Source organism: Vanellus vanellus, assembly GCF_965231255.1.
Source record: "Vanellus vanellus genome assembly, contig: HAP1_SCAFFOLD_53, whole genome shotgun sequence".
Taxonomy (NCBI): domain Eukaryota; kingdom Metazoa; phylum Chordata; class Aves; order Charadriiformes; family Charadriidae; genus Vanellus; species Vanellus vanellus.
The window spans coordinates 97,256-111,161 of record NW_028128477.1 but is presented as its reverse complement, the minus strand read 5'-3'; the positions used below and the strand labels follow the sequence as shown (position 1 = coordinate 111,161).

At 51.8% G+C, this 13,906-nt stretch overlaps 2 protein-coding genes across 2 annotated transcripts in view; both read right to left on the bottom strand.

The window, feature by feature from the left end:
- Positions 1 to 13,906, bottom strand: part of LOC309684316 (olfactory receptor 14C36-like) — a gene marked incomplete at both ends in the record, with an annotated part of 204,552 nt that overhangs the window by 127,561 nt on the left and 63,085 nt on the right. The gene's annotated exons all lie outside the window — the stretch shown is intronic.
- LOC309684320 (olfactory receptor 14I1-like) lies at positions 7,856 to 8,791 on the bottom strand (the record flags this gene model as incomplete). Its single annotated transcript, XM_082500255.1, has 1 exon — positions 7,856 to 8,791. The coding sequence occupies one exon, from the start codon at positions 8,789 to 8,791 to the stop codon at positions 7,856 to 7,858; it is 936 nt and encodes a 311-aa protein (XP_082356381.1).

Below are 13,906 nucleotides of genomic sequence, written 5' to 3'. Positions count from 1 at the left end.
GGCGAGGTTGCCCCAGGGCCATCATCACAGAATCACAGTATCACAGAAACTCCTATATTGGAGAAGACCTGTAAGATCACATAGTCCAATCATTAAAACCTGTCAAACCTGATCTCCTTCTATGACAAGGTGACCCACTTAGTGGTGGAGGGAAAAGCTGTGGATGTTATCTACCTGGATTTTTGCAAGGCTTTTGACACCGTTTCCCATAGCATTCTCGTTGAGAAACTGGCTGCTCATGGCCTGGATAGGTGTACTCTTCGCTGGGTAAAAAACTGGCTGGATGGCCGTGTCCAGAGAGTGGTGGTAAATGGAATTAAATCCAGTTGCTGTCCAGTGACAAGTGGTGTCCCCCATGGATCGGTGCTGGGGCCTGTTCTCTTTAATATCTTTATCAATGATCTGGATGAGGGGATCGAATGCACCTTCAGTAAGTTCGCAGACGACACTAAGCTAGATGGGCGTGTTGATCTGCTTGAGGGTAGATTGGCTCTGCAGAGGGATCTGGACAGGCTGGACAGATGGGCAGAGGCCAATGGTATGAGGTTCAACAAGGCCAAGTGTCGGGTCCTGCACTTGGGTCACAACAGCCCCATGCAGCGCTACAGACTGGGGGCGGAGTGGCTCGAAAGCTGCCTGGCAGAAAAGGACCCGGGGGTGTTGGTGGACAACCGGCTGAGCATGAGCCAGCAGTGTGCCCAGGCAGCCAAGAAGGCCAACACCATCCTGGCCTGCATCAGGAATAGTGTGGTGAGCCGGACTAGGGAAGTCATCATCCCCCTGTACTCGGCACTGGTGAGGCCTCACCTCGAGTACTGTGTTCAGTTTTGGGCCCCTCACTACAAGAAGGACATTGAGGTGTTGGAGCGTGTCCAGAGAAGGGCTACAAAGCTGGTGAAGGGTCTGGAGGACAAACCTTATGAGGAACGACTGAGGGATCTGGGGTTGTTTAGCCTGGAGAAGAGGAGGCTGAGGGGAGACCTTATCACCCTCTACAACTACCTGAAAGGAGGTTTTAGAGAGATGGGAGCTGACCTCTTCTCCCTGGTGACAAGTGATAGGACAAGAGGAAATGGGTTCAAGTTATGTCAGAGCAGGTTTAGATTGGATATTAGGAAGCATTTTTTCCCTGAAAGGGTTATTAAAGATTGGAATAAGCTGCCCAGAGAGGTGGTGGATTCACCATCCCTGGAGGTGTTTATGAAAAGGGTAGATGAGGTGCTTAGGGACATGGTTTAGAAGTGGTGGTGTTTTTATCAGGGTAGGTTAACGTTTGGACTTGATGATCTTAAAGGTCCCTTCCAACCTCACTGATTCTATGATTCTATGATTACCCTAACACAGACAAGCCCATCACTAAACCATGTCCCTCAGCACCATATCTACACAACCCTTAAACACCTCCAGGGATGGGGAATCCACCACCGCCCTGAGTAACGCATTCCAATGCCTGATGACCCTTTCAATAAAGAAATTATTCCTAATATCCAGTTGAAACTTTCCTTGGTGCAAATTGAACCATTTCCTCTTGTTCTAACACCTGTTACCTGACAGAACAGGTGGACCCCCACCTCTCTGCAACCTCCTTTCAGATCGTTTTAGAGAGCGATAAGGTCTCCCCTCAACCACCTTTTCTCCAGGCTAAACAACCCCAGTTCCCTCAGCCGCTCCTCATAAGACATGTGCTCCAGACCCCTCACCGGTTTCGATGCCCTTCTCCGGACACGCTCCAGTGCCTCAATGTCCTTCTTGTGGTGAGGGCCCCAAAACTGAACACAGCACTCAAGATGCGCCCTCCCCAGTGCCCAGTACAGGGGGAAAATCAGGACTACACTAGTCCTGATACAGGCCAGGATGATGGTGGCCGCCTTGGCCACCTGGGCACACTGCTGGCTCACGTTCAGCTACTGTCAACCAACAGAGGTCCCTCTCTGTGAGCAGCTTTCCAGACACTCCTTCCCAAGCCTGTAGCATTGGCGGGGGTTGTTGTAGCCAAAGTGTGAGACGCAGCACTTGGCCTCATTGAAACTCCTACAGTCTGCCTTGGCCCATGGGTCCAGTCTGTCCGAATCCCTCTGCAGAGCCTCCCTACCCTCAGGCAGATCAACACTCCCCCCCAGCTTGGTGTCATCCGCAAACTGACTGAGGGTACACTCCATCCCCTCATCCCGATCATTGATAAAGACGTTAAACAGGACTGGCCCCAGCACTGAGCCCTGGGGGACACCACTCCTGACCGCCCGCCAACTGCAATTAACTCCGTTTACCACCACTCTCTGGGCACGGCCTTCCAGACATTTTTTTACCCAGCAAAGCGTGTGCCCATCCGAGCCATGAGCAGCCAGTTTCTCCAGGAGAATGCTGTGGGAAACAGTGTCAAAGGCTTTACTAAAGTCCAGATAGACAACATCCACAGTTTTTCCCTCATCCACTGAGCGGGTGACCACGTTGTAGAAGGAGATCAGGTTAGTCAAGCAGGACCTGCCTTTCACAAATATCTTTGATAATGTGGCACTGAGTTCCACCTGTCTATATCAGATTTTATCCCACAGCGAAGGACCGCAAAACTAGAAAGGGCTACTGCGAATGTGTCAAGAGAATTAGAAAAAGCCATTAATGAGGGCAGGCAGTATGACAGCCTTAGAGGAAGAAATCAAATTTTTATCAAAAATGGTAATATAGAATGGCTTAGCTCTAGAGCACCCTTTAGAAGTACAGAACAGAGTAGGTGCGTTCTTGAATAAGAGCTGCTGGGGTTTTTATGTCAGTCAAGATCAGAAAAACAAAACTGAGAGAAAAAAGAGAAAGACTCATTTAAAAATATTACACGAAATAGGGCAGGGATCTCCCCTAAATCTCTTTGGGTGGCTAACCTCTTGGCTCCCAGACTTAAGAACAGGACTGTGAACTGAAAGGATTTGGGTTGTTGTATTCACTCTCTTGTTTTGCTTTCTAATTAGATGGGTGTGTTTACAGTGTAATATTACCTTATGAACTTGACTTACGACTTAAATAATGAAGAGTATAGTGTGACCCTGACGGTGAAAGGAAAAGGAGGGACTGTTAGGAAAATCTCATTCCAGAACTATTGTAACAATTACTTTTTAGAGTACGAAACTGTATGAACTTTCTTAAGATATACAGCATTTCTATTGCGTACTGCATAGCCATGGTTCAGTCAGCATGACTACAGGACCCAGCTCATTGTCGGGAGGAGAAGAGAGCCCCCAGCCTGAAGAAGAAAGGATGCTCCAGCACTGCGCGGATGACGCCAGCCTCCCAGCCCCTCTGACACCCCTGTGAAACCCTCCCCTCATCTGGCATCAGAGATAAGGAACTGCAGCAAGACCGACTCCAGGGACGTCTCCATTAGGAGAGCAGCAGGTGGATGATGATGCCACAGCATGAGAGTTGCTTTGCCAAACAGCAGCCTGTGTGTGCGTGTTAAGTAGCGATCACTCAAATTGTGTTGTACCTGGATGCTCTAAAGGTATAAGAACCATGTGTGAAACAGCATTTGGGGTGTCCCAATTTGACTGGGACCACTCGTGCTCGTGAACAGAGAATCACTCGTGTAATTCCATACTTTGTGTCCCAGTCTCTCTCCTGGGACAGCATGGGCAGTTGGAAAGTTTTCATGATGTTATCCTCGAAGGCCGAGAATTGTCCCCAGAGGTGGCCCAGAAGGCACTTGAGTGCCTTTATGGTGCTGTCCTCCCAGGCAATGATCGTTCAGGAAGGACTCTGACTGAAACCATGACTCGAATAGGACTGCCTCAAGAACATGAGAGAGATGTGCCATCCTCCCCTGTGCAAGATGGTCCCCCTTTCGAGCCCAGTCGAAAGGAACAGGTGGTTTGCAAACTCTTTTGGGCAAGGATTTCAGATGCTTGTGCAATGCCTCACACAACTGTGGCCTGGGCACTCATAGACAACACATACCTGATCATTTCCATAGTGTCAGTGTCAGTGCGTGTGCCTTCGGAAACCATGCACGTGCTAACAAGCAATGGGATTTGGGTGAGTGGCGTGTATGTACAGTGAATATGAACTACAAATTTATACCCTTGTGAAGGCAGGATTTCAAAAGTTTCAAGCAAAGTCCTTACTGTCAAAAATGCTGAGTTTATTTTTTCTAAGGTAAGAATAACCTAGACTTTCTTTGTTTTAAATAAATGCCCTCTGTCCCCCCTTCCCCTCTTCCTTGCCCAGCAAGACTGCAACCTGCTGCCTCCTGTTCTGCGGGTCGTGAGCCATCCATTGCAGAACGGCCTTGAACACGGCGTCTTCTTTCCCACTGAGCTCCTCCTTCTGCAGGACACACAGGAGGTCTTTGACAGAATGCTGCAGAAACTCTCTCGACACCCTGGTCACCCCCTCCAAGTGATGGGGGATGAAAGCATGGGTGTCTTCTCGCAGGTCAATAATAAAGTCAATAATAAAGGCAGCAGTAATACTCGGTGAATCTCCAGATGCCGACGCAGTTCTCCAAGCACAGCTGGGACTGTAAGAACTCGCAGCACAGTCTGACGATGCCCATGACGTTGAACTGGTCGGCCGCTATCAGCAAACGTTCAACGTTGTCGGCCGTGACCGGTACTGTGCTGGTGTAGGCGTACTCGATAATGAGCCGCATCATTTCAGGTGAAGTGCCGAGGATTTTATAGACATCGTTCCCGGCATTGCTCCAGCGGGTGGAAAACAAAGCCCTGAAAAAAGCAAAGCAGTGCTGGGGGAAAAGCATCTTTGCTGCATTAAACCCAGACCCTCTTATCCTCTGTGCCTCCTTCCTGGGGCACCAATTTGGGCACACGCAGTAGCCATGCTGGGAGGCCGTGAGGTTTATTAATTCATGTGTTACGAGCCGGTTGTTTTAACAAGGAGTCACCGCCTCCGGCTTTGCACAGACAGCCACAGGGCCAGTGCCCCCGTTGCTTCAACAAGACCACCAGAGAATGGCGCTGTGTGGGGAAGGAACACCTCCCGCCCCACGGCAGACAAGCCCGGCTGGCCACGCTCCAGCCCTGCACCGCATCGGGGGGTTCGTCAGACACCGCTTCCAGTGCTGCTGTGAGATCTTGGGTTGGGGATGAATTCCAGTGTCCAGGGAGGCACCAGGACTGTGGGGAAGTGCTGGAGGAGAGTTTTCATGCCGAGGGAAGCACTGGAGGGACACTAAGGCAGCGTGACACAGCCTGGGAAATGCTGTGTGTCCCCATCCCCTCTTGTTCCAAGCACTGACCTGAACTATTGACTGCAGCTACAGAGGATGTTCTTGTGAGCACTGAACTCAATGCCACCCATCATAGAGTCTCTCCTCCAGGCAAAGCTCACTGAAGACGGTGCAAAGCACAGCACTCATCTTCCTCTCCCTGGGTGAGGATGAGTGTCGCTGGGAGCCAAGCTATCGCCCACGTCACAGCCTGTGGCAGTGGAAGGTGCTTCTCCTGGAGGTGCTACAGCGCTTTGTCTGTGCTCTCCCTCCAACACCGTCTCCCAATCCCTGCCTGTCTGGTGGCTCTGGAATGTGCCCCAAAGGGAAATCACAGGCACAGGGGTGACCCGGGACCGGCTGTGAGCCCCTGCGCAGCTGGTGCTTTACCTCCATATTGATTCATGGGTGGTGGCAAATGCTCTGTGGGGGTGGTTACAGCAGTGGGAGCAGAGCAACTGGCAGTGCAGAGGTAGACCCATCTGGGCTGCTGAACTGTGGCAAGACATTGCTGCCCAGATAGAGAATCTGGTTGTGAAAGTACATCATGTAGATGACCACGTACCCAAGGGTCAGGCCACTGAGGAACACCAAAACAACCAGCAGGTGGATCAGGCTGCTAAGATTGAAGTGGCTCAGGTGGACATGGACTGGCAACGTAAGGGTGAACTATTCATAGCTTGGTGGGCCCATGACGCCTCAAGCCATCAAGGAAGAGATGAGACATATAGATGGGCTCGTGACCAGGGGGTGGACTTGACCACGTTCACTATTGCACAGGTTATCCACGAATGTGAAACGTGTGCTGCATTTAAGCAAGCCAAGCGGTTAATGCTTCTTTGATATGGAGGACGTTGGCTGAAATATCAATACGGGGAGGCCTGGCAGATTGGTTCTATCACACACCCTCAAACCCGCCAAGACAAGCACCACATGCTCACAACGGTGGAAGCAAACACCTGATGGCTGGAAACACACCCTGTGACCCATGCCACCACCCTGAACAACTATCGTGGGCCTTGAACAGCAAGTCTGATGGCGACATGGCACCCCAGAGAGAATTGAGTCAGACAGTGGGACTCATTTCCAAACAGCCTCATAGACACCTGGGCCAAAGAGCATGGCATTGGGCGGGTGTATCACATCCCCTACCATGCACGAGCCTCTGGGAAAATGAAACAGTACACCGGACTGCTATAAACTACACTGAGAGCCATGGGTGGTGGGACCTTCTAAAGACAGGATACACATTTGGCAAAGGCCACCTGGTTAGGTAACATTTGAGGATCTGAATACGTTTGGGAAGAGAGTCTGGGTTATTCCTGACACAAGCAAAGGCAAAACTATCTGTGGGATTGCTTTATTTTAAGGCCCTGAGTGCACTTGGTGGGTGATGCGGGAGGATGGGGATGATCGATTTGTTCCTCAAGGGGATTTGATTTTGGTGAGAATGTCCAATGAATCAAATGATATGATATTTATTGTTAAATTACCACTATATGTCATCACTGATACAGTTGCTATATGCTCTATCTATGGCATTGCAGTGAAAGTGACCTAAATTAATGAAGAATGAACTTTGATGAAACTGAGCAAAGTGCAGAAGTGATGGAACCAGAAGTGGCTGCAGCAACTGGCACCCGGGAATTGTCTTGAGATCGACATCTTCAACCCACAGATGATGGGCATGGGGCATGCCGGCTACACCAGCTGTGAGCTCCAGATGCAGCACGCAACAATTCAACACCACACACCACGTCTCCTGCCGGGAAAGACAGTTAGAACAAATGGAGCCCAAAGTCATGGACTAAATGAACTCAATGGACATTTCAGTGGGATGGGCCATGGACTAAGGGAAAGTTATCTCTGTGCATATATACATATATGAAAGACAGGAAAATGGTGGTGATTTATGGAAAAGTGTAAGACCTGGGCATGAGGTAAATGGTATAGAATAAGGGGCGGATGCTGTCCTGGTTTTGCCTGGGATAGAGTTAATATCCTTCCTGGTAGCTGCTGTGTTTTGGATTGACTATGAGAATAACATTGCTAACATATATTGTTTTAGTTGTTGCTGAGTGATGCTTATATTAAGTCACGGACATTTTCAACTTCCCGTAGAAGGTGGGGGGGCACAGACAAGACAAGCTGGCCAAAGGAATGTTCCATCCCATAGACGTCATGCTCAGTAAGTAAATGTGAGTCAGCTTGGGGAAGGAATCGGTGATCACTTCTCCAGACAGGCGGGGCAAATGATCATTGGGTGGTGACAGTAATATATTTTGCATCACTTTATTCTATATATACTTATTATTATTGTTGTTGTTGTTACTGCTACTGCTACTGCTTTTATTTTCTGTTACTGTTCTATTAAAAAATATTTATCTCCGCCAATGTTTTGTTTTTACCTGTTTTTCCCTTTTCTTGCTATTCTACCTGAGACATCCTGTTTCATATAAGAGCTGTTACCTGACCGGCCACATCTGACTCAGTGTTGTGCAAGGGTCAGACCCAGTAGGATCAAGCCCAAACACAAGTAGTATAAACCCAGAAAAATATCAATCAGCAGGGTTATGACAAGAGAAAAATTAGGCTCATGATCTAAGATAAGCCCTGGGCAATGTGCAGCGAAGGGGTGGCAGGTTATTGTCGGTGAAACAGCGTCCATTGGGCCAGTTTCCATAGGGCATCCTTGAGCTCCTCGTTCCTCATGCTGTAGATGAGGGGGTTCACTGCTGGAGGCACCACCGAGTACAACAGTGCCACCACCAGGTCCAGAGATGGGGAGGAGATGGAGGGGGGCTTCAGGTGGGCAAACATGGCAGTGCTGATAAAGAGGGAGACCACAGCCAGGTGAGGGACACACGTGGAAAAGGCTTTGTGCCGTCCCTGCTCAGAGGGGATCCTCAGCACTGCCCTCAAGATCTGCACATAGGACAGTATAATGAAAACAAAACACCCTAAGACTAAACAGGCACTAACCACAATCAGCCCAACTTCCCTGAGGTAGGAGTGTGAGCAGGAGAGCTTGAGGATGTGGGGGACTTCACAGAAGAACTGGTGCAGGGCATTGCCCTGGCAGAGGGGGAGTGAAAATGTATTGGCCGTGTGCAGGAGAGAATTGAGGAACCCACTGCCCCAGGCAGCTGCTGCCATGCGGACACAAGCTCTGCTGCCCAGGAGGGTCCCGTAGTGCAGGGGTTGGCAGATGGCAATGTAGCGGTCATAGGCCATGACTGTGAGGAGAGAACACTCTGTTGACATAAAAAAGAGCATGAAAAAGAGCTGGACAGCACAGCCAAAGTAAGACATATCCTGGGTGTTCCAGAGGGAATTGGCCATGGCTTTGGGGAGAGTGGTGGAGATGGAGCCCATGTCTATGAGGGAGAGGTTGAGGAGGAAGAAGTACATGGGGGTGTGGAGGCAGTGGTCGCAGGCGATGGCGGTGATGATGAGGCCGTTTCCCAGGAGGGCAGCCAGGTAGATGCCCAGGAAGAGCCCGAAGGTCAAGAGCTGCAGCTCCCGAGTGTCTGAGAATGCCAGGAGGAGGAACTGTGTGATGGAGCTGCTGTTGGACATTTGCTGCTTCTGGGCAGGGGGACGTGGTCGAGGTCTGTTACCAGAGATTTCCCTAAGGAAAATGAAAGCCATTTCGCATAGACTTTGCCCCTCCTGTAATACGCCCTTTTCCTTTTCCAGGAGACATTCCTCAGCTTCCTGACTCGAGGTCTGGTTTACTCTTGCTGATTGTGCTGTGAGGAGGGAAGAGTCCCTGGGAAGAGTGAGGACCGGGGTCCGTGACGATGTTCTACCTGTTCTGATGGAACCACCTACAATGCAGAAGGGCTTGTCAGCATCTGCACATGCACTGCTAAGGAACCAGGATGGCAGAAGGCAGTTGGAGAGGTTTTGGGTATTTTACAGCTCCCCCACCTCCCCTGAGCATTGTTCTGGGATGTCAGAAACCCTCAGCATTTCTGCTGCCCTCCAGGGGAACAGAGTGAGTGCTGTGAGACATGAGGATTGCCTGGGGCAGAGAGCAGAGTCAGGGGAGATGGTTTGTCCCTCCATCTTGCACTGTCATGAGATGGAGGGGGATTCCCTCTTCTCTTATGCAATCAGACAGTGCTGAGAGCAGAAGGATCCATCTCAGACTATGAAATGTCTCACCCTTTCTCAAGTCTCAGCAGCCCACCTCTAGCCAAGGACACCCACGGCTCATTTCACCCACCCAACAGCATTTCCTCAGTCACAGAGTCTCTGTGTTTCTCTGTGGGGCTTTCCGATAACACAAAGGTGCTATGGGACAGGTTGGCATCCTGGAGGGCAGCTCACAGCTTCCGGACACCCAAAGGACTTACCCAATTTATGGGATCTCAGTGAGAGAAAATGGACTCCTTCCCCACCCCCACGGCCTGCATTGCCCACAGCCCCACAGGTCAGAGGAAAGCTGGGACACTGGTTCCCATGGACACACCGGCAGGAGTGGAAGAAGATCAGTGTGGGACTCTGCAGCTGAAATTCCCATCCCAGGGAGGCTGACAGCAATAAAAAGACAACTTTAAAGGAGACGTGGAGAAACCAGGAGAAATCCCATGAGAGTCTGGCTGGGAGAGGCACGGGGAGAGGCAGCCGGGCACTCAGGGCAGCATTACCCTCACCCTGCTGGGCACACCACCACCCAGACACTGATCATGCAGGGCAGGTGCCCTCAGCCCCACCGCTGGGCAGCAGCAATGGGGCAGGTGGCAGGAGGGATGCCCCTCGCCTCTCCTGCTGCTCTGCCGGGCACAGAGCTGACTCCCACCCCAGAGCCCATGGCCGTGAGGGCTGAGGGCTGTGATGGGTGACTCAGGGAAAGCATCTGCACTGCAGGGCTGGCTGGAGGTGCCCCTATCTCCCCTGCAGCAGGGCTTCCAGGAGCAGTCTCCCTCCTTCCCTGCCCATCTCCACTGCCTGGAGCTCGCCCTGCCAGCAGCTCTTTCCCTGCCCCCACGTCTCTTCCTTGCCAGTGCTCACAGACGCCATGGCAGCCCCCGTGTGCCCAGCTCTGCCCTGCAGCCTCTGTGTGTGTGCAGGGGCTAAAGAGCAGGTGCCACAGACCCTGGTGAGACTGGAAAGGGGATGCTGGTGCTGCCTGTAGCCCCCAGAGCTGGAAACCAAAGACACAGACTCAGGAAAGCTCCTTATCTCTACAGGGTCCCTCCTTTGATCTTTCATTTGAAAGTCCTCTTGGACATGTGCCACTGCCCACCCAGCCAACGTAGAGAAGAAACAGCAAAAGAAATTTACCTTCATATTAAGGGAACTCCATCTTGAAAAGTCCCTCCAGGAATGACCAGAGGTCATCTGGAGGTGTAAAGAGCCCTGACCCACACAGCGCCCTCTTCAAGGTGAAGGACATTGCCCAGCCAGGGGTCACTCCTTCCACCCACAGCTTCTCCCCACAGAAGCTACGTGGGAGCTCCCCGGGCAGGCGGAGAGCTGACCCTGGCAGGCGGCAGAGTCCCTGCCCTGGCACACAGCCCCTGAGGTGCAGGGACCCTGCTGGCAAGGACAGCCCTGCCCACCCTTGCCTGCACACCCACCTTCACAGCCTTTCGACCGTTCCTGGGAGAGGGCAGCCGTCATGCCCTGATCCTCTGATGGTGAAGCAGGGAAGCCCCAATCTAGAGAATGTCCTCTTCTTCCACAGCAGAGAAATTATGAGCGTCCTTCTGAAAGATCCCACGGGCTGTGGGAGGTGCCAGCTTTTGGAGATCTCTCCAGCTACTGCAGCTGCTCTGCTTTGGGAAGAGTTCTCCCCCCATTCGCCCTCAGCATCCTCCCTCTCCAGACTGCCTTCAACCTCTCTCTGCCTCCCTGCTCTGCCCTCGCTGCCTGCAGGCAGTGCCCTCAGCCCTGCTGCGCTGTGCAGAGGAGCTGCTCCTGGGCAGAGCTGTCTCTCTGCAGCGCTGCCCGCTTGCCAGGAGCTCCCTCCGTCCCAGCAGCCCGGCCCAGCTCAGCAGCAGAGGACCTGCTGTGGCTTTCTCTGCCTCCTCCCTTCACTGCCCCAATCCCTCGAGGTGTCCCTGCGCCTCCAGGGCTGACAGCTCCTCCAAGGCAGCGGGGTCTCTCCTGGGGAGCAGAGTTTGAAGCACAATGAAGTCATCACCGACTGTCCCTCTCTGAACCCTGGACGGATCGATCCCTGTGGTGGGAAGGAATCTCTGCTCTGCCAGGGTATGTGTACCTACAGGAGGCATCAATATTCAGTGTTCCTCAGCAGTATTCTTGAGGCCGGAGGGACATTCAGCTTCTCCAGTGCACCCCACAGACCCACCAGAGGGGGGATTCCTCTTGCCTCAGCTCAGCTGCCCTAAATCGGTGTGAGCTCCTCCTCTGAGGTGCCCTGTGAGTAACGGAGACAGAGGCCAGGAGGGAGCTTTTCCAATGCAAACACCGGGTGACATCTGAGGTGCCAGAGGTGGTTCAGGACATGTGCAGGGAACTGCAAGCTCTAATGGAGCAATTGTGAGAGGCAGGGCAGCATCTGGGGGCATTGTCCTGGATACTGGTGGGAAATCCCTTTGGCCAACAGAAAACATAGAAGATCACAGAATCACAGGATCACAGAATGGTAGGGGTTGGAAGGAACCCTCAGAGATCGTCTAGTGCAACCCCCCTGCCAAAGTAGGGTCACCTTCAGCAGGCTGGACAGGAATGAAGCCAGGCGGCTTTTGAATATCTCCACAGAAGGACATTCCTTAGCCTTTCTGAACAGCCTCTTCCAGTGCTTTGGTGCCTTCAAAGTAAATGCATTTTTCCTTGTGTTCAGATGGAATTTCCTGTGTTCCAGTTTGTGCCCATTTCCCCTTGTTCTGTTGTTGGGCAGCACAGAAAAGAGTCTGGCCCCATCTTCTTGACACCCGTCTTTTAGATATTGATAAGCATTGAGGAGATCCCCTCTCAGCCTTCTCTTCTCCAGGCTCAACAGACACAGCGCTCTCAGCTGTTTCTCATAAGAGAGGTGCTCCAGTCCCCTGAACATCTTTGTAGCCCTCTACTGGACTCTTTCCAGCAGATCCCTGTGTTTCTTGCACTGGTGTACCTAGAACTGGCCACACTACTCCAGATTCGGCCTCAGCAGGGCAGAGTAGAGGGGAAGGATGACCCCCCTTCACCTGCTGGCCATGCTCTTTTGTAATTCACCCCAGGAGACTATAGGCCTTCTTGGCCAACAGGGCACATTGCTGGCTTATGGTCAACTTATTGTCTACCAGGACTCCCAGGTCCCTCTCGGCAAAGCTGCTTTGCAGGAGGTGAACCCCCAACCTTTACTGGTGCATGGGGTTTTTCCTCCACAGGTGCAGGACCCTACACTTGCCCTGGTTGAACTTCATTATGTTCCTCTCCACCCAACTCTCCAGCCTTTCCAGGTCTCACTGATCGGCCTGCCATTTCCTGGGTCCTCCTTCTTGCCCTTTTTGAAGACTGGCGTGACTTTGGCTTTCCTCCAGTCCTCAGGCACCTCTCCTGTCCCCCTGACCTTTCAAAGATGATGGAGAGCGCCTTTGTAATAACATCTGCCAGGTCCCTCAACACCCCTGGGTTCATCCCATCAGGGCGCTGGGTGTCAAGTTTGCCTAAATGATCTCTAACCTGATCTTCCTCGACCAAGGGAAAGTCTTCATTTTCTCAGATTCTTTCTCTTCGCTCCTGGGTTTGGGATTGCTGAGGGCCGGCCTTACCAGTAAAGACTGAAGCAAAGAAGGTATCAGTAATTCTGCCTTCTCTGCATCTTCCGTCACCAGGGCACCCACCTCATTCAGTAGCAGGCCCACGGTTTCCCTGGTCTGCCTTTTACTACTGATGTACTTGGAGAAGCCTTTCTTATTGTCCTTGACATCCCTGGCCAGGTTTAATTCCAAGTGGGCTTCAGCCTTCCTCGTTGCATCCCTACGTACTCTCGCAATGTTTATATACTCCTCCTCTCCCTGAAAAAAGTGCCTCCCCAGCTCTCCTGTAGGCCCCCTTTAGGTAATGGAAGGGTCTATAACGTCTCCTTGAAGCCTTTTCTTGTGCAGGCTGAACAACCCCAACTCTCTCAGCCTGTCTTCAGAAGAGAGGCGCTCCAGCCCTCTAATCATCTTTGTGACCCTCCTCTGGACTCACTCCAACAGTTCCGTGTCCTTTTTCTGTTGGAGGCTCCAGAGCTGGATGCAGTACTCCAGGTGGAGTCTCACAAGAGTAGAGTAGAGGGGAAGAATCACCTCCCTCGACATGCTGGCCATGCTGCTTTTAATGAAGCTAAGGATGTGGTTGGCTTTCTGGGATGCAGGCACACATTTGTGGCTCATGTTGGGCTTATCCACCAACACCTCCAAGTCCTTCTCCTCAGGGCTTCTCTCTATCCATTCTGCACCCAGCCTGTATTTGTGCTTTGGTTGATTTCCTCTTGCAACTCTAAACTTCAAACATTTTTGGTGTTGTTATTCTCTTTGCTTGGTTTTGTCTTGTTTTAATAAGTGATTTCTCAGCGATTTTTTGTGCTCTGTTTGCAAAGGCAAGTGATCATAAAATTGGGGTGGGATGCAGTGAGAGGGACACAGGAGCGCGGTGCCAGTGTAGGTGCCTGGGGCCCTCTGCCCAGGCTCCAGCTGCAGCTTCCCAGGGGCTCTGGTCTCCAGCAGCTCCTCTGGGACAGCGGCCAGG